This window comes from Spodoptera frugiperda, chromosome 23 (assembly GCF_023101765.2).
Source record: "Spodoptera frugiperda isolate SF20-4 chromosome 23, AGI-APGP_CSIRO_Sfru_2.0, whole genome shotgun sequence".
Taxonomy (NCBI): Eukaryota; Metazoa; Arthropoda; class Insecta; order Lepidoptera; family Noctuidae; genus Spodoptera; species Spodoptera frugiperda.
The window spans coordinates 12401906-12420742 of NC_064234.1; the positions used below are offsets into that span (position 1 = coordinate 12401906).

Sequence of the window (18837 nt, forward strand, 5' to 3'; positions counted from 1 at the left end):
ATGTGCTCAAACTGATTCATTTGTAACAAGAGCTTAGGTAGTTTGTTAATTAAAATTTGTAATGTATAGGCAAACCATGGGTTGTAGATTTTTTTGTTGACCAATTAACCTATTCAAACTATTTTGAAATATAAGTTAACTTATGTAATTTAAAACGTATTTCTTGTGTAATAGAATGACAAACCAATTTCAAAGTACTTATTTCAATTAAATCATAAATTGAAATTAAATACTTTTGATCTGTCAGTCTATCCGTCAGTCAAGCTAACTGCTCGTTCCAAAGTGTAGTTTATAATATAGGTAATATTAGCCTAGGTCTACTAAATTACATATGACTGATAAGCAAAAGTTTATTGCGAGCTTTCGTTTACAATTTCGATTTTCAATAAAAATGTAAAAAATATTCTAGTTTTGTTTACATCCAACCAGCAACCACGCCCAACATCACACAACACATCTACCCAAAAAGCCCAAACCTATCAATATCAGAAATCAGAATACTGAAAAAAGAATCCAATTTGTGACCGCGCACGTATTTTTCCGAACACACACAACAACACCGACTCCTTTGCACAAAGCATCGTGTGTGAACTATATTTAAAGCAAATAGCTTTTGGGTTTGAACGTTTGAAGCGGAAACATAACTGTACATGGAAAATAGTCTCCTTTTGATGTAGGGGATAGAAACATAGTGAGCATATATACATGTGTTTATATATACCTTCATATATGTATGTAAAGTGTAGGGTATGAAGACTGAGTGCTATAGTGTATCGATTTTGTTGGTAGTTTTGGACTATGTTTTATGATAAAACTAGGCTTTTAGGATGATGCACAAAATTGTTTAGTTCTTAGTTTAGTACTTATATATATAGCCTCACGGTTAATAGTAAAACCATTTAAATTAATATGTTTTTCGGATCATTCTCGTAACTCTTTGATGCGGAACAGCATTCCGCGATTCTCGACGCGGCGATTGTCGTGCTGCTCCAATTACGTGAGTAAGCTCCATATAATAATTAATTTAGTGTCTCTCACGAAAGTTATAATTAAATTATAGCAAAATCATTTGTTATCGTTATTACAAAAAATCCAGAAAATCATAAAATTTGTTAAATTTTATAAGACCATCAACGTCTAGTGGCGTGGCAACCACATTTTCGATTTAGTTAATGGCATGGTTAAAGAATGTATCAATAAACTAAAATATAAATAAACCAGATGAGTTCATAAAAAGTTATACGTTGGACATAAATGTGAAAATATTTCCAGTTGAAAATGACAATAAAATGCAGCTAATACAAATTAAAACAAGACTTAAAGCTGTGATGGTGGCTTATAGTGCTGCATCTAAAATATTACCTAAAGAGAATGCACCACTGAGAGATATAGACAGAATCAATTTATTGCGCTGCAATCCATTTTCCATATATTTTTTATAACATGGCTATGACGCCCCATAACTGCAACGCAACGGACAAATCAGTCCGGGTTGTAAATAGATTTGTTGGTTATGAACATATGACAAGGCAATAACAACTGAAGTGCACAACGTTTGAGGTTCGATTCAAGGGTCGAAACATTTTACCTACAGCTTAACCATTTTCTATATACATAAATCTGTTTCAAATATTTTATTGCATGGACTAAAAAGCTCAAACAAACTGCTCTTCTAACTAAAATTAGTCTTAATTCAAATATGTAGCTCCGTAATATAAATCTTGACTCAACGCATACAAAGTAAATTCTAAATTGAACTAATTTATACGAAACAGACTCGCTTCTACACTAGCTCACTTATTCGAGATCCTTGCATTCGAAGCAAACAAGACAAGACTAAATAAATACATATAAATAAATGTATCTGTGAGTTTGTATATAGAATTCCATTTTCTCGTAAATCCCAGTTCAGAGGCTTCGGTAATTACAGTGGCAAGATAAACAAGACAAGGAGGGATTCGTTTACTGTCGACTAATTTTGTTTACTTAATGTCTGGATCACTAATGCGTCGATTTTTTCTTAAGTACCAATCTTTGAGCGGAGCGGGTTTGGTCCTGCGATGGTTATTGCTAGTTGTGGTTGGGTTGGAGTAATGGTAAATGACTATGGAAGTAGATGTTATCAAGAAGTAATAAAATGACGTATTGTACGTACGAAAAATAGAGCATAATAGTTTTCTACCGGAGTTGTGCAATGTAGCTACGCTACGAAGATGTAATAGCTTAGCTGTGAAACTATGTAGCTATGCGCGGAAGCCATCTATAGCACGCATCTTTCCATGTAAAAACATAGTCTAGTTGAGTTAGTTTCCACCAATGCAAAGCTATGTGTACTAATTAATATGATTGGTGGAAGCCAAAAGCATGAACAACAACGTATTTTACTTAGCTTCAAAATTACTAAGTGGTACATCTAAGCTTTATACTTTGTCTGTAAGTATCTCCTACTTATAGACTTGTTAAGAAAAGAATATTTATATAAAGAGAATCTTACAAAATATCATGAATAAACAAGAATAAGATACTTCAACTTCATTACAATAATATTTAGTCCGTGGGAATAATAATAATATCGTTTACTGATCCAAATTCTGTAACAAAACATCACAGGCTCATTCATTACCTAAGAGCTCTATTTCCACAAAAAACGTTGAAACGTTACAAACGAATATCATTCAAGTCCTTTCATTTTTTTATTTAAATCCCTAAACATCGCTATCACTCCTGAATTAGACCCCAATGTCCTCTTGGGAGGAATAAATTTCCTCCCAAAGACAATTTTCATGGATTTACAATCATTTCTTCTTCCAACACAAAAACGACTTGTTTGCTAATTTTTACATAAAAAGCGTTAAAATGTGTTTTCCAAGTGTCCCTATATAAATAGATTTTGTACAAAGTTTCTGAATAATTTTGTCTGCCATTTTGCGTTCTTTCAAATCTTTTTGTTAAAAGAATTAGGTTGTAGACAGATATTTCTTGAATGTCTTTTTTAATGTTCACTTGGAGATAAGTATTGCGAAGTCTATTCATTGAAATGTGTACAATGAAAGTATATTTTGTTCTCGTAAATATTTACAACCGACTTTCCAAAAAGGAGGACGTTCTCGATTTGTCTGTATCTACACAAAACAGATTTGACAGATCAGTTCATCATCCAACAAAATCTCATTTATTATTAGTTTCATAAAATATTTACTTAAATAACACGACATGTCGTGCGTACTGGTACAACCACTTAACATTAAAAAAAGGTTAACCTTACTTACTTACGAACACTCCCCCAAAAAACTTGAAATACTCACCGAAAAAAGGCTATAAATCTCGAACACCTTCATCACAGTAAACCGAATCCGTTTAAACGTAACCAGTTCCACGGATTTTGTAACAAAAAGGCAACCAGTAAAATACAGAATCAATTTAAACTTTAGAAAACACGTTAAGGCTTGCGGTGGGGCCCTGTTTACGGCTCAAAGTTACCGACTCCATGCAAATTGCATTAGACCACCATCTTACAAGACAGTTACTACACCACAATCTTAACTTGTTTATATTACTCCATTTTACTGGTTTTCTTAAGTTTTTTAACTGTGTAATCTCAGAAGGTCTATAACTCGATGGGTTCTGGAAGACGCTTAAAAGGGTTTTAATATTTCAGTGGTCAGGGTGGATGAGTTGAGACGTTACTTTTAATTATTTTTATTACTTTAGTAACTCGATGTTTGTGTTATGAATGTTAGAAGGAGTTTGGTCCTTTCAAAGTTCGAATATTTTTTTTGGTTTATAAATTAATAACTTACGCTAATAATCTCTTTTTGGGCCTGCACCGATGTTTGTGGACATTGAGCGGACTCTACTCAGTAGTAAGTTTTGACTATCGTTCGTGTGACATGCGGCAGACCCAAAAGTGACCAGCCCAGTTCCACTTAAAGCTTAAAGCTTTATGGAATAGAAGGATAGGATAGGATTTACCTTGCAGTGGAACGAACATAGCTGAAAAAAAAAGATGCTAATAATAATACGTTTCATGTTTTCCTCATTTTAACCCAATAGTTTTTTTTTTTTTTTAAATCTTTTATTCACTTAAATCATACATATAAAAATACATACAAAAATCGCCAAACTGTCAAATATTGAGTAATACGGCCAGTTTCAATAACCTATCTATCGGTAGATTTGCCTACTAGAGATAGAATTTTGACACATTTTGTATGGAGCTTATGTCAAAATACTATCTCTAGTAAGTAAATCTACAGATAGATAGGTTATTGAAACTGGCCGTAAGTGAATAGGTAATCCAAGCTTTAGTATCTACCACCTACTCAAGATTATAACTAAGACCAAGACCTCGTTCAGTTTCACACTAGAACATCTAGAAAATTAATCAATACCTCATCAAAACACAATCACAATAGTTACACAACAGTTTGTACCTTTCTAAACAAGAAGGTTGAAGATAAACAAATGTTAGATTGAAACGTAACCATAACTTGGCGGTCACGTGTCGAAGTAGGCTCTCTACTGGATTACGTGGCTTATACCGAACTAGTTTGTACAATATATAACCTAACTGAAGTAGTTTCAGAGTTCCAATTTGCGTGTTTGCGTCTGAAGGTTTTAGCTTGTCATCATAAGGGTGAGGATAAGGTGTGAAATAAAAATATTATGTTATCATTAGTTGTTTATTAGGAGAATTAATAATAAAAAAGAAATATTTTTATATTGAAATATGAAAAGTACTAAGGCCCTATGTAAGTCAGAGTAAAATTAAGATTTGTAATGCCATCGTTGCGTGTAATAAGTAAACATTTACAAAGATTTGATTTCATATACTGGATAATTATTATCAGTAACCTACGTTTTCTAGTTTACCGACTTCAACACCTCTTTTTGCAATCGATTAATATACTAAAACTTGTTCCTAAATGTAACAAATACTTTTCTGATAACCGCATTAAAATCTGTTCGACCAATCGTGAGATAATCACACAAATATAGATAACTTAACGATAAAGAAAACACGAGTATTTTAATTAAATTACATAAATACGAATAAATAGAGATATAAAAAACTTTACATATATATCGTTATCCCCACTCAGATTGCTATCTTCTAGTCGTTCGTTTGTTTGAAATGTAATATTCTTGTAAGTTATAATGCTTAAGTGGCGACTAATTACTTGGATTCCGAATCTGTGATCTTCAACATTAGCTTTGACGTGTTTTCTTTGGTAACTGAATATGTTAAGAATTCGTCTCACTTCTGAGTATTTCTGAGTTAGAGAGCTGTTCTATATCAGGTTTAAAAATAGGAGTGTCATTTTTTTCAGTAAAAGGAAAAAGTTAATCAATATATAATATTTTGTGATATTGAGAAATTGTTTATCGAATTTACTTTACTTTAATCTCTCTTCTTAACTATACCTATACACCTTATACTTACGTATATACCTTAGTAGACATATAATAAAAATATGCATGAAAAGACTGATGATTGTTGATGAAGCGAAAGAAGTGTGTAATATTCGTTACAATTGACGTTCCCTTGTCTCTGTCTACCTCCATGAGAGACAGGCATTAGGTTATGTATGTATGACGTATGTATATAGAATAAAAATACTAATTGATATTTATCTTTCCTTTTTTTACAGGGCAGAGGTTACGACTACCAACAGGGCACAAGGTCACGCGCTAGGGTGAGTTTTTAGCAATATTTTTTTTTAGTACTCTTCACTTTTTTCGGAATGGCGACATTGTTTTTCTCTTTATAGTGACCATAAAAATATGTTTATCGTCTGCCAATCTTGTCTTAAATGTTTTGTAATGAACATTGAACACAAACTGCCCAAGTTCGGGGGCCGCTGACAGCTCCTAGCAAACAAAACTCAAATCATTTATTTCAATTGGACCCTTCGCAGGATTTTGTCAACAAGTCAAGCAATTTATTCGAAAATTTGTTCTACAGTTACGTAAGCGTAGGTTCGTAAAGAGAGGTATACAAAAATATAATAGTAGTTTTGTAACGCCTATTTTGTATAAATCGTAGAATATACTTTGGATATTAAAAGATCCGTATATGAACTGTCCATCAAGTTACTTAAACTTTGACAATACTAAATTCGATGTATGGAACATCGAATTTAGTTATAAACATGACATAATATCAGTCATAATATTTCCAAAAGGCCTATACTCGTGTAGGTATTATTTATTTGTTTGTTTTTTGTACTACATTTAATATTTACAATTTAAATGAGCCGCTCATTTTTCGAGATCGATTTAGAAATAAGGAAATCCGCAAACGAATAAGTCGCTCATATGATTTCATGAGTGACTTAGCAAATTTAGCAAACTACAGATGCAGGAGCATATTTGTGAAACTTAGACTACATTAGAGTAGGGTATGCTGCTATACATGAAGAGATCCTACTATATTTCAAAAACTTCCTAGTAAACTTGATTCCATAATTGTATACCAAGTTGCAATATGGTACACAAGACAATTACGGTTACATAATAGATGCGTGAAGCCAAATAAATAAGGCAGGAGAAGTCATTACACTCCCCAAGAATTTCCCACAGGAACTATTCACAGTAATTACAAGGATCTGTGTAGTCTTGAAATATATAACTCTGTATAATATTATAAAAGGGAAAATGTATAAATAGTAACTTTGTCTTGTAATAAAAATGCGGATCTTAGTATTATTTCTGTAAAGTCAGGAACTTTAATATAAAATCATCCTATAAAAGTTATATATTGTCAACTGTTAAAAGGTTCAAATACAATGGGTCTTTCTAGTGCTATCATTTTCTAAATAAAATATTTAACCAAATCATAGCATCAAATTTATGGTTAAGGGAGCATTTTTTTATCCCATCCAAATAAAATTTTATGGGAGCTACCGTTTTTTCAAACTGATGATACTCATTTAGCAAGAGGATTTTTATCCAATCACAGTAGCTGTCATAAATTATAAGTATTATAACTGACTGGACGAAAGGACAAGTAGTGCACACTAGCTCCATCTAGGCAGCAAAATAAACGTACCCCCCATTAGTTATTCCTTATTGTATTGCTAGACAAATGCCATAAGACTTCAAGGTTCGTGTTGTGAAACTAAACACTATTTCTAAATCAAACAACTAAAAGCAAACAGCATTTCAACCTCATATTACTAAGAAGTCAGACAAAATACTAGTCTATTTTCAGCGTCAGAAAGTTCATTTCTCATTAACACCTTCTAAACATCAAAAACGGGACTTAAAGCTACCAAAATCTCTTAGAAAATCAAATGAATTTTGAAATCTCTTTCTAGCTTGAAATGCGGAATTCCACGTAATTTACAAAAGAAGGCAGGGAGCTCACTATTCGCCAATTAAGTTGATGTATGTATGTGTATGATCTTGTATTTAGTAAGCTTTTCTACTGTGATGCCCATGTGTGTAGATCTCTAAATGTCTGGATGAACTTTCAAGTCAGTTTCAAAAATCCATTAAAATTATTCTTAATCCTGTGCACAGATTTGATAGTAGCTAAATTGATTCAAGTTGAAATTAAGTCTTTGACTGCCAACAGAAAACTGTTGAAGGCAAATCCTCCGCTAACGTCGGTCACCGGTGACCACCACGCGTTCAAAGTGTTAATATACTTTTTAGGACTTAATTTATAATCAAACCAATAATTTTATTGCTTCAATTACCTAAAACCACTTATATATTCATACAGCTGAAATTACCCACAGGCTGCCGATATAAAACATACAAAATGAACCTCAAAAACTCGTTAATCCATTCACGTAGCCACTCAACATGGAATTATGATGGGTATTTCATATAATAACCGGGTAAAGCAATAAATTACACCTGCGCCGAAACGTGTGTATCTAGTTTCAACCTCATTATGCTCCCCCGGGATTTTGACAGATTAATTTCAACTTTGTTATCAAAGCGTCATGGTATAAAGTTGGTTGGTACGATGCAAGTGATGGGAGAAGGAGGGAACAATTAGTTATGAGTATACTATTAATTTATTATTGAAGTTTTAGTTGAATCTAATTTGTCCCCGTCATGAATGATATATTGCTGTTTTAATAGTTTCGGAAAAGTTATTAGAGCGGTTTTACGAGATGTGTGCATTTGATTTTACGTCAAATTTAATAAAATTTTAATCAATGTTATCAACGTTAATCGAGGTTTTGGGAACGGTAAACTCTAGTCAAACATTTCAAATGTTTCATTGGTAATATACTAATACCTAACTGTGAATATATCCGTGGCAATTGACAATCGCCAGTTGAGCTTATCCACTATAGTAATATAACTATTGTTTCTAATTTCATAATTCTACTTCAAGTGATTGCGGTTACAATAGGCACCTGTCTATATTTTTCTAAACTATTTCTATTATATTTCTCTAATATATCTTTTCAATACAACAGAAAACATACTTCAGACACCTGTGCACACACATTACAAGACAACACTAAAACAGTTTAGTATAAAATTATCTAAAACAACAATTTCGAAAGCCACGAACGTTCTAGAAACAAAACTTAGACCATAGTTTTAGGTTTAAACAGAATTAATGTGCCTAGTTCTAGGTTTCATTAGGCATGCAAGCTGGTGCTTGAGAACAGGCTTTCATTAAACGAGACGTATACACCGCACATCAAATTCCACTGCTGAAATACATCTTCGACTTTATAACAAAACGTTAAAGTCCAAAATCTATTTGACAATTTTGTCTATGTTGATATGCAATGATTCGACGACATGAAGTCGCTTTTTCCTCTTTATTACTGTACAGTAGAGTTCAAAATCTATTGGATGGTAAGGTGTATATTGATATGCGTGTGTATGTAAAGATCATACAACGTGTAGTCTGTAATAAATAGAATGCTTGTAGTGAATTAGTTGGAGGATTTGATTAACATTAATTTACGCGCTGTCTTATTAGTTTAGTCAGTGGCAGTAGGATTGTGTTCAAATATTGATAGTACAAGTTGTATGTCTTTTGATTGTAAAATGTTTTAGTAGCGCCACAGTTCTTTATTAGTCCATGATACTGACATAAGAGTGTGTAGAAATATGATTTTTATGGTTGCTCTCAAGGCGTAGCGTAATAGGAATGATGACGGAGCATGAAAAGAAGTGACGGTGTGTTTCAAAATCAATATATCTTCGAAAGTATTGGTTTCCGTAAGAATATATATATATGTATATACAATATTTGTGTCTAATATTTAAAAATAATCTACAAAATGGATATTAAAATAAAACCTTTTATCACTATAGAAAATGAAGTAGAAATCTACAGATTAATTGGTAAACTTTTATGTTCCGTCAAATTAATCTAGAGCTGATCATTAAGCCTTTTTTTCGAGGGGGAGAAAATCATCCAATGACTTCTTTCGCCTAGGGTGAGGCAATAGGGAGTTTACTCCTCTGCTAGGTAGTCCGCAGTCATCATTACGCCTAACGTAGTCTATTTTACCTTCAGCATAATTATGAAACACAGTATGTGAACGATTCAGGTTATCTTGGCAAGTTAAAGATGTGATGCCTCACTAAAACGACCTATAAAGTAAATAGCAATGTCAAACTACATAAAACATTTATTAAACATTTGTAAAACCACTTAATACCTAAACCTATAAACTCCACCACCTATTTCCAACCTTACACACACTGCAATAAAGTCCAATATAACACAGCATTTTGGAAATTGCTTCACTAATTCCCTCTCACATCTCAGTATATTGCTGTTGCTAATAACTCCACTCTAATACAAAGCAAATTCATCTAGTTGAACACAGCACCTCCCTTTTAGCTACAGTCGGTACAATACAGTACATATATCACTAGGTTGTTGGGTGGGAGGCAGTCTGGTTAGGGCTGTCAGCTTATGAGTAACTGGTTTGTATGTGTGAGTTGTTAGAAAAAACTATTGCATTCTTTCGTAAAATTAAAAGGTGAAAAATAATATTCTATGTACTCTTTATTATTATAAAACTAGCTTCTCTCAGCGGCTTCGCCAACGTTCCTATGGGATACAAAGGAATCAAAGTAAAATTTGGAATAGGGGTAGATTATGGTCTGAAATAACACATAAGTTACTTTTTACCCCACGGGAACGAGCGCGAAGCCGCTGGCAGAAGCTAGTATGAAAAGAAAACACTTACAAACAAGCTGTGAACATTATATTTAGTACATGATTAGGAAGTCTACACATACGTACTAAGCTCTAAGTACTTCTACTCATATATAGAGCTAGAAACATTTTCTGAATTCCATTTAGAACTAGCCCTCTCCATGTTTTCTTACACACTCTATATAGGTACATACATATATACTAAAATATATTTTAGCAAAAATATTCACTGTTTCGCTATTTTTTCCTTTTTATTTAGTTCTTGGTAAATACGTCAAAGTATTTATTTGGTACCTCATGTACGAATATGTAGTACAAGGACGTTTGATGTTCATAACAATGTTACATGTTACGAGTAACAAAATACATAGTCATTTTATCGGAAATTCTGATAATTTTCGTATTTTATCAAGCTAGGAAAAAAATCGGTTAGTTATTTGCTTAACGCTAATTTGCTACGTTTAATAATGCTTTTAATTATGATTATTTTCTATCGAGTTCGATAATCTTGTATTGAGTTCGATTATTGATTTTCATAAGCATAATTCGATACTTGAATTAAATTTTACTTTAATTCGTTCAGATAAATTAGGTCCTATTTCACGAAACTTATTACTGGTAAAATATTATCATTAGAGCTAGATGGGATTAACCATTGTAAGTTCTAATGATAGTGTTAGATTACCTATTTCAGTTTCTATTACATTGTTGAATTAGTCTACATTTTAAATGTGCATCACTGCCTAGTGTAAATAGTCCTCTCGAGGAAATATAGATATTAATTAAATAATAAAAAAGTTACACGAAAAATATCATTACCTTAGCAACACTTGAATGTAATTGCCAAAATTACTTCACACAGTACAATATAATACATGCTTCTATCTCCAAGTATCTTGGAGCGTACTCAGCTGAGTACACAACGGTACTAAGTTCCACATGAACCGAAGTTCCCAGTCTTAGCCCAAAACGGTACAATATGTTCATTAAAGATTATAGCTAATAGGTCCCGAGAGACATGTTCAAACATGTCTGTCGAAGGTTTTGATAGGATCCATATTTGATTGGATTTGGAGCATGTGGTATCAGTATTTCATATCGCACACCTGTGTTGTAAGTTGATGGGTAATAATTGTAATTAATCCAGTAAGTGTGGTGCCAGTAATATATTATTATTATTAAGTTTTAAAATAGTTATTTGAAAAATACACTGCTTGTTAAAATAACGTTATTTAAAAATAAAATGCGTATGCCTTTTTATAAGTCTTAAAAATACTATGCTGAAAACCGCATCAAAATCCGTCCAGACAAATGCGGGATAATCGCACACAAACATACATGACATATCAGGTCAAACTAAGAAGTCAGTTAAAAAAAATTTTGGTTTTCAATTAACTCGAATGAGAATGGAAATCTTATTTCTTTCATCGTTTGTTGTCATTTCAAATCATTAACGACACAAACGCTTGTCTCACCAACTCTATCAAAAACGATGGCAGCCATGAATCGCATAGCTCACACAATTATAGCCCCAAAATTAAAATTACCAAAATCCAAACATTGCCTGAGGGAATAATCCATTAATATGAGTAAACAGCAATATTAATGAAGTCTTCTGAATTGTAGCCTCGTGAGGACGAGGCCTTATAACGTAATGTGGCCTTACGACGTAATGTGGCCTGGAAATATGTCGCATAATTACTTAGATCTAAGGGAGATTTTGGTCTGAAATGTAATATTTCGTTGGCTTCGTGTGATAAAAGTATTGATGTGGGTTATTTTTTTTATGAATTATGGTGAAATATCAATTAGGTTTCCTGATTTTTGTAACATGATTTGGTATAGCATAATTATATTAACAAAAATAATTATTACAAGCACGCCTTCAAGTTGTACACTAATCTCCAAACTAACGTAAAAAACCGTATCTTTAAGGTCTTTTCAACCTTAGGAACTTCAAAATAGTGTCGATATTTCCCCTTTTCTAAAAAGTCAAAACCTCTTTACTTACAACAAAATAACCCAATAACTTGTACTCAAGCCTGTAATAACCTTCGAGTCAGTTTTCCTTTATTCCTACATTTTTCCATAAAATATAAATTAATTTTCTTTTACGGTTGAGACCTTTAACTTAAACTTCCGGTACTGATATTAAGTGGAATTTAATTTTGTTACAGAAAAGCTTTTTGCCTGCTTAATGTAAAAGAGTTGTTTTCAGGGTTCCGTTTATAAATTCGTTACTGAAGGGTCCTTAGAAGTAAAGTATTACGAGTAGTATTTGATGGGAGTGGTATAAAAGTTTATAATAGTGAAAGATGCTGAACAAAAGGACTGCACAGTTGGCGCAGTGGCTGGGCAACCGACTGCCGCACAACGTGTAGCGGGTTCGTTTCCCACATAATTTGTTATGATCTTGATATACAAATTTTTGTTTCGTGTGTAGAATATCCTATAGTGTAGAACAAATAAAAATAATAGTCATGCACTTACTAATAATACCCGTAAACTTTACCCGGTCAATGGAAAAGAAACCAAAAGTAAATTGTAATTAAATTAACTCTTTACTCCAAAACCTACTTACGATGATATTAAATCCTATTCAGTCCTTCAGTACAAAAAAATGCTAACACCCAAATCCGAATCCCTCTTAGCCAGTTTTGTATCCATCTTGTTATTTTGTCTTTTAAGTACCCGTGGAAGTTTCGACTAATGTCTCGGCCAAAACTTTGTTTTTTATTACGAGAATTTTTGGAGCATTTAAACATAATAGATTGCTATAGTTATGACAGGACGTTACAGACATGATTTATTTTCTTTCCCCCAAACAAGTAAAATAAAAACTTGGGATTTCGTCGTGTCATAAAGGAGAGAGAATTCTTCGCGCCGTTTCTTTCTACAATCCTTATTATGTACGACTAGATGATATATTATAGCTACACGTTGACAGACTAGAGCTGTTACAAGGTATATGAGAAGCTACTCTCAGACCGTTTATAAAATTTATATAAGGGAAAAAAACTGTAGCGAAAAAGATTGAACGTTCATTTTTTACAGAGATACAATATCATACCTAAAGATATTGCGATGTTGTTAAGTTTATCTATTTCTAAAAAATATTTACTACAATTTAGTTCAATAATTCACAATTTAAATTTAATTTAAAGCCATTACATTAACCTTAGCAAATTAATTCGTTCAAATAATGACTACCTCATTACACTTTCATTGCTTTCAGCTGCCAATAAATGAGTACGAATTACGAAAAGCCTAACAAATAAAAGCAATTACGAATAACAAAACACATTTCCCTCATTCAGTTTCAGCCAAAAATCAGAGAAACAGAACGTAAAGGCGCAAACATTTTTGGTCTAGCATATTTTTAGCCTACACACGCGGTACAAAAGCACACCTAAGAGAAAATGATCCTGCCTCCCCCCTCCTCCTCCTTAATTACGTCCCCCTCTGAGGTCAAAGGCCCCTCGGCCGTAATTATTCCTACCCCCCATTTGTACCCCTTATTCTACCCCCAGTTATTTTGCTCGGAGAGGAAAAAAGACTTTCAATCATAGATGTCTTTACGGGTTGAATCATTGATGGTTGTGTGTGCGAAACGCTCAAAGTGAGTATGTTCACGCTTACTCCCTTGCGGGTTGAGTAGGGATTAATCAAGGGTGAATTCGTAACGTATGGTTGAAACTTATGTCTTCGTCTACCAGATAATCCACGTCTTATGTCTTAATTTCATGCTTTGATGATGCTGATGATTAAGAGAATATTTTTGCTGAGAAAATGTAGTGTGAATGTTTTCCTTATTGATATTGTATAAGTTGGAATAATATTGTCTAAAGATAGTGTATGAATGTGTTATGTATTAGCGTCTACCAACGGCTTCGCCCACGTCCCGTGGGTTAAAACGTATCTTATGTGTTCCAGATCATAATTTACCCCTGTTCCAAATTTTATCTCGATCCCTTTAGCCGTTTTGATGTAAAAAATGCGTTTATAATATTAGTGGAACTTGTATTTTACGATGTATTACGGTTTCGTGACAATTGCGCTAAATACAGAGTCTAGCAAAAACTCCGCTACACACTTTCTGAGCAAAAAAGACGTAAAATAGAGTTGAACACTAAAAAGCCTTGCTGAAACAACTTTGAACTGATATAGTGCAGTGCTTCAACAATTTACTTTGAATTTCTTGGCAAGCTTGCACGTTTTACAAAGGTTTTAAAAGAAAATTTAAATTATGTCTCTCAACGGATTCCCTAACGATGTTAAATTCTTATTCACATAAGTGCGAGTTGATAGTTTAGCGGGAAGAATGGCTGGATCGTGTACTCTGTATATTTTAGCTGCAAAATCTTAAGCAGTTTTGGTTTTAAGAACTAATCTTTACTGCTATAGAAATTGTGATGGAAATTGCTAAACTCAGTAGAATATAAATCTGCACCTACTGATTTATAAAACTGGAGAGTATTTTTGTCTTTTATATTATTTGTATAAACGCGCTAATCTGTAAATCAATTTATTGAGAAAGATAACTAGATTAGCTGTAATCTTACTAATATTATAAATGTAAAGGTTTGTGAGTTTATGTGTATGTTACGCAATAACGTTAAAACAGTTGAAAGGATCACACAACACATAGGATACTTTTTATTCCACGGGATCACAGGCAAAGCTGCTGACTACGGGAAGCTAGTATGCTATAAAACATCACGTTACGATTAAAAGTAGTCGAACAGCAGTTGAAACCACGCGAGAGTAGCCAGCGAGTGTTAAAAATATGCACATTTTTTAATTGAGGATCCAAATCCAGATTCTTTGAACCTATATCTAAACTCACATAATAATCTCAATTACATCTTCATAACAAAGTGTAATAAAACAAAGAACAGGTTGATTGTGGAAGTCGAAATAAAGGTAATTATGTAAGACAGATTGCTTCAGGGATTTGCTGACTCGTTGGGATTGTAATATTATTAAGATAACAAGGAGTCGTGGTAACACTGCCTTCTTGATTGAGTGTTCGCATTTGCAACTGGACTGAAGTCTTGTGTTTGGTTGTTTGGAATAAAATAGGATGCGTTTTATTTTACACTATTATTATGTTTATGCGTGGACAAAAGAAACTATTTATGGAATGTTACAATAGTTTGGATATGTAGAAAGGATGGCTGAAAATAGATTTAAGAAAGAAGTATATAAACCAAAGCAAGGAATGGGGCCGTCAGTAGAAGGCGCTCTAAACGGACATATATCGACCTGATTGGCGATATATTAAAAATAAGGCCTAATTTAAAGTATCCTTAATCGACGAGCATGCATGAAACCACTGATTACTGTTGAGGTATGTAATAATCGTAGGAATTGGCATTCCATTCTGCATATCCTCATGGCAGACATGGGTTATGTATGTATGTATGTAATTTATTTAGTTGCATTTTTAATTATAATATATAAAAAAGTTATCAAAATCATCGGGGTTTACCCTTTAGTTAAGTTACATCAACTATAGTTTATGTGAGGGTTCATTCACCCTTGTTTCGATTTCCAGCAGTTCGAATGAAACTTTTCAAGAGATCTATTTCAGATCAAAACTAATATTACAGATTGTTTTCAAGTGCTTCAAGTACTTTCAATGGCTTGATAGTTCTCGAAGTTTTTCAAGAATACCTTTAAGTAGCTACCTACTGAGAATGTATAAAATACAAAGGTGTAAATTATCATCTCTTCAAAACATTAAAATACAGGTTATTTTACAAAAATTCAACCTGTAATTACAATATCCATAAACTCCATGTCATTACGAATTATTTCAGAATCGTAAACCATAGTTACATTCACTCGACCTGAAACTCATTCTCGAGACCAACGAGCCATATCCAGCCGGTTTACTTTTTATTGCATACTAAAATATTTTCCAACTAAATTTAATAAGATTACTTTTGATAGAACCCAATTCAGCCCAAATAATCAACTGACTATAAAGTAATAAAAACATTTTGGAGCTTCTTTCCGAACTTTATCCTTTTTTACGAACAAAACTTGAGCGAACCGGGCTTTCAAGATAGTGTAATATATTTTTCTCACATTTTATACGAAAATCTTATATTACTGAGGTGTAGGACATAAATAACAAAGCTGCCAAGATAATTTATAGCCAGTTGCTTCTCTTATAAATTAGTTAGTTGTTATTTTGCGTAATAATACAGTAATATTGTACTAAGTAATAAGATCATAATAGCGCTCCATTCGACTACGTCGTAGCAATGAACGTGCTACGCCGTAGCCGGTGCCTACGACGGCTACGCGGTCATAGCGTTTTATTCTTTCTCCTTTGTTCGTGGTATTTTTAATATTCTTTGTTGGGTTTATATTTTCCTAGATGTTTTTATAAAACATCTCAGATTTTATTATTACAAAACACACAATGCATTGACTACAAAATCATTTCTATTCAAAATTACATTATTGTATTCAGAAAATCCTGATTTTAATCTGGCTCTGATAGAATTATAAACTAATTGGTGTTCAAACTACACGTACTCCGGTTTGAACCCGAATTCTAATTTCAATTAGTTCTAATTGAACCATTTCCCTGTTACAGGCGCGATAGGTTAACAATCTAATATTATAATGTTGTGTGCGATTACTGTTCGTGGTTTTATATTAAATTAGTTTCTAACACACCACTAGAGATTATTATTTCACTTAGTTTTTAATATTTCAGTAAAAATACTTGAAAAAGAAGTCAAATAAGATATAACATTCAGGCAAGTGATTTTATCGTACATGAAACAAACTTCGTAAGCAAAAATTAAAGATTTGAAAATCTGTGACACAATTTTAATTCCAAATACGTCAAAAAGAAAAATATTTAAAGTATCAATGCTAATATTGATCAACCTCATATAAATGGAATCAATTAACCATACACCAATTCAATTCAAAAGATCTGATACAGATCTCGACTATCATCCATTCGATACATCGACGCCATTGTTTTCCCCCACAGGGAGCGAGATCTCTTTCGCTTTACGTCTAGAAAATTCTCGAAAGTTTTCAAAACACGTACAACTAATGCGTTGAATTTAAACATTAGTGTTGTGCAATACATTTCCACTGTTACCTTCAGATTTTGTAACGCTTTACTTTCAAAGTTTTGTTTTGACAAATCTGCGCCTTGTTTTCGTATTGTGAGTATAGTTTTATATTGTTGGTGAACAAGTTGCAATGTTGTTTTTGGTATTATATTTTACGACTCGTGTTTAGGTTGTTAAACATTGTTAAGTATTTATCTCCATTTTATTAATGTTGCATATGCCATAAATGGTGACATATAGTGGACAAGATCAGAATTAACGAATCAACAGTGCATGAGAACTTTGTAAGAGAATCAACCTAAAGACAAGTCTGAAAAATACTCAATTTTCTTTACCGCATCCAAATCGATTCTGAAAAGACAAACGCAAGAAAAATAATTGAGCACATCAAAATCGATTCAAACAAACACGTACATACAGGTCAAACTGAGAAACTCCTTTTTTTAAGTCGGTTAAAATCACTAAAAAACCAATTTCCAAATTAATAGAACACAAACAAGAAAAAACATATCAAATCAGCATTACCTTACCTTCAACAACACCGTTCCGACTATTTTCTCGAAAATATTTAAAAAAAAGCAAACAATAGCGAATGATATCAGTTTTCAATATCCATTGTGTCGGGGGAATGAAGTCTCGACCTTATCTCAGATATCCGATCGTTGATTGAAATCGTCTAGTTCGATGTTCACTGCGGTGTTTTTTCAATATTTCCCGAGATTGAAATTTGTTGGGCGAGCTTTGGAATGTAAATATTTTATTTTGGTCGCGAGATCTTTTAGATTAGGTGCTGGGTTGTTTAATTATGTGCGCCTCCTTGTATTGATTCGTTGGTGGTTGGTGTTCTGGTTTCATTGAACTGGAAGGAAAATAATAATTCGTATTCATTATTTATTATTTACGTAAAACCAAGTTTTAGTTATTTACTTAGGAATTATGGATAGTACGATTAATATTATGCATTAGTTTCTTTGGTAATGTAACCATATGATAAAAATGTACTAATATCCTATTCCGTTTTTTTTTCTTGTTTCTATATTAGTTTATATCTCAAGCACGTTTAACTAAACCCATCCAATTTATGTACGGTACGTAACATCTATCTGACTGTACATTAAACTCAATATAAAATGCACCAACAACACAACCACAAGACAATACATCAAATGCATCATTGTAAAGCTTAGCACACACGTCAGTCACGTCAAAGATGTCAGATCACGTCAACGTCATTTTCTGCGAGATTACACTTGAGGACACCACGAGCGGTTGCCTAATGAAGCTCGGCCGGTTCTCACTCGCTCCACTAGCCCATGTAATTGGATGTGTTAACTGGCATGTGGACACGGCCTTAGAATTTAACGTGTTACATGTAAGGGTTCTCAAAGATTAAGATCGCATTTTTATATGCTTAAAAAGCGAAAAATTTCAGTCGTTTGAATATTTTCTGTTGAATTTTTACACGGTTTTAGGTTGAGATTCTAGTTTTCGAAGTGTTTATTTCACATTGTAATAGATTTGCTATAGGAACCATCCATAATTGTGTGTGTACTATAAGTGCTTAAGCCTACCCATCAA

General features: G+C 32.9%; 1 protein-coding gene across 9 annotated transcripts in view; it reads left to right on the forward strand.

Annotated features, from left to right (window-relative positions):
• The window catches only part of LOC118266652 (disintegrin and metalloproteinase domain-containing protein 11), a 432988-nt gene that overhangs the window by 256536 nt on the left and 157615 nt on the right, over window positions 1–18837 (forward strand). For all 9 annotated transcript variants that reach the window (XM_050703305.1, XM_050703302.1, XM_050703304.1 and 6 more), the window contains one exon: window positions 5652–5696. In XM_050703305.1, coding sequence (XP_050559262.1) covers window positions 5652–5696 — 45 coding nt within the window. The remainder of the gene's footprint in view (window positions 1–5651; window positions 5697–18837) is intronic.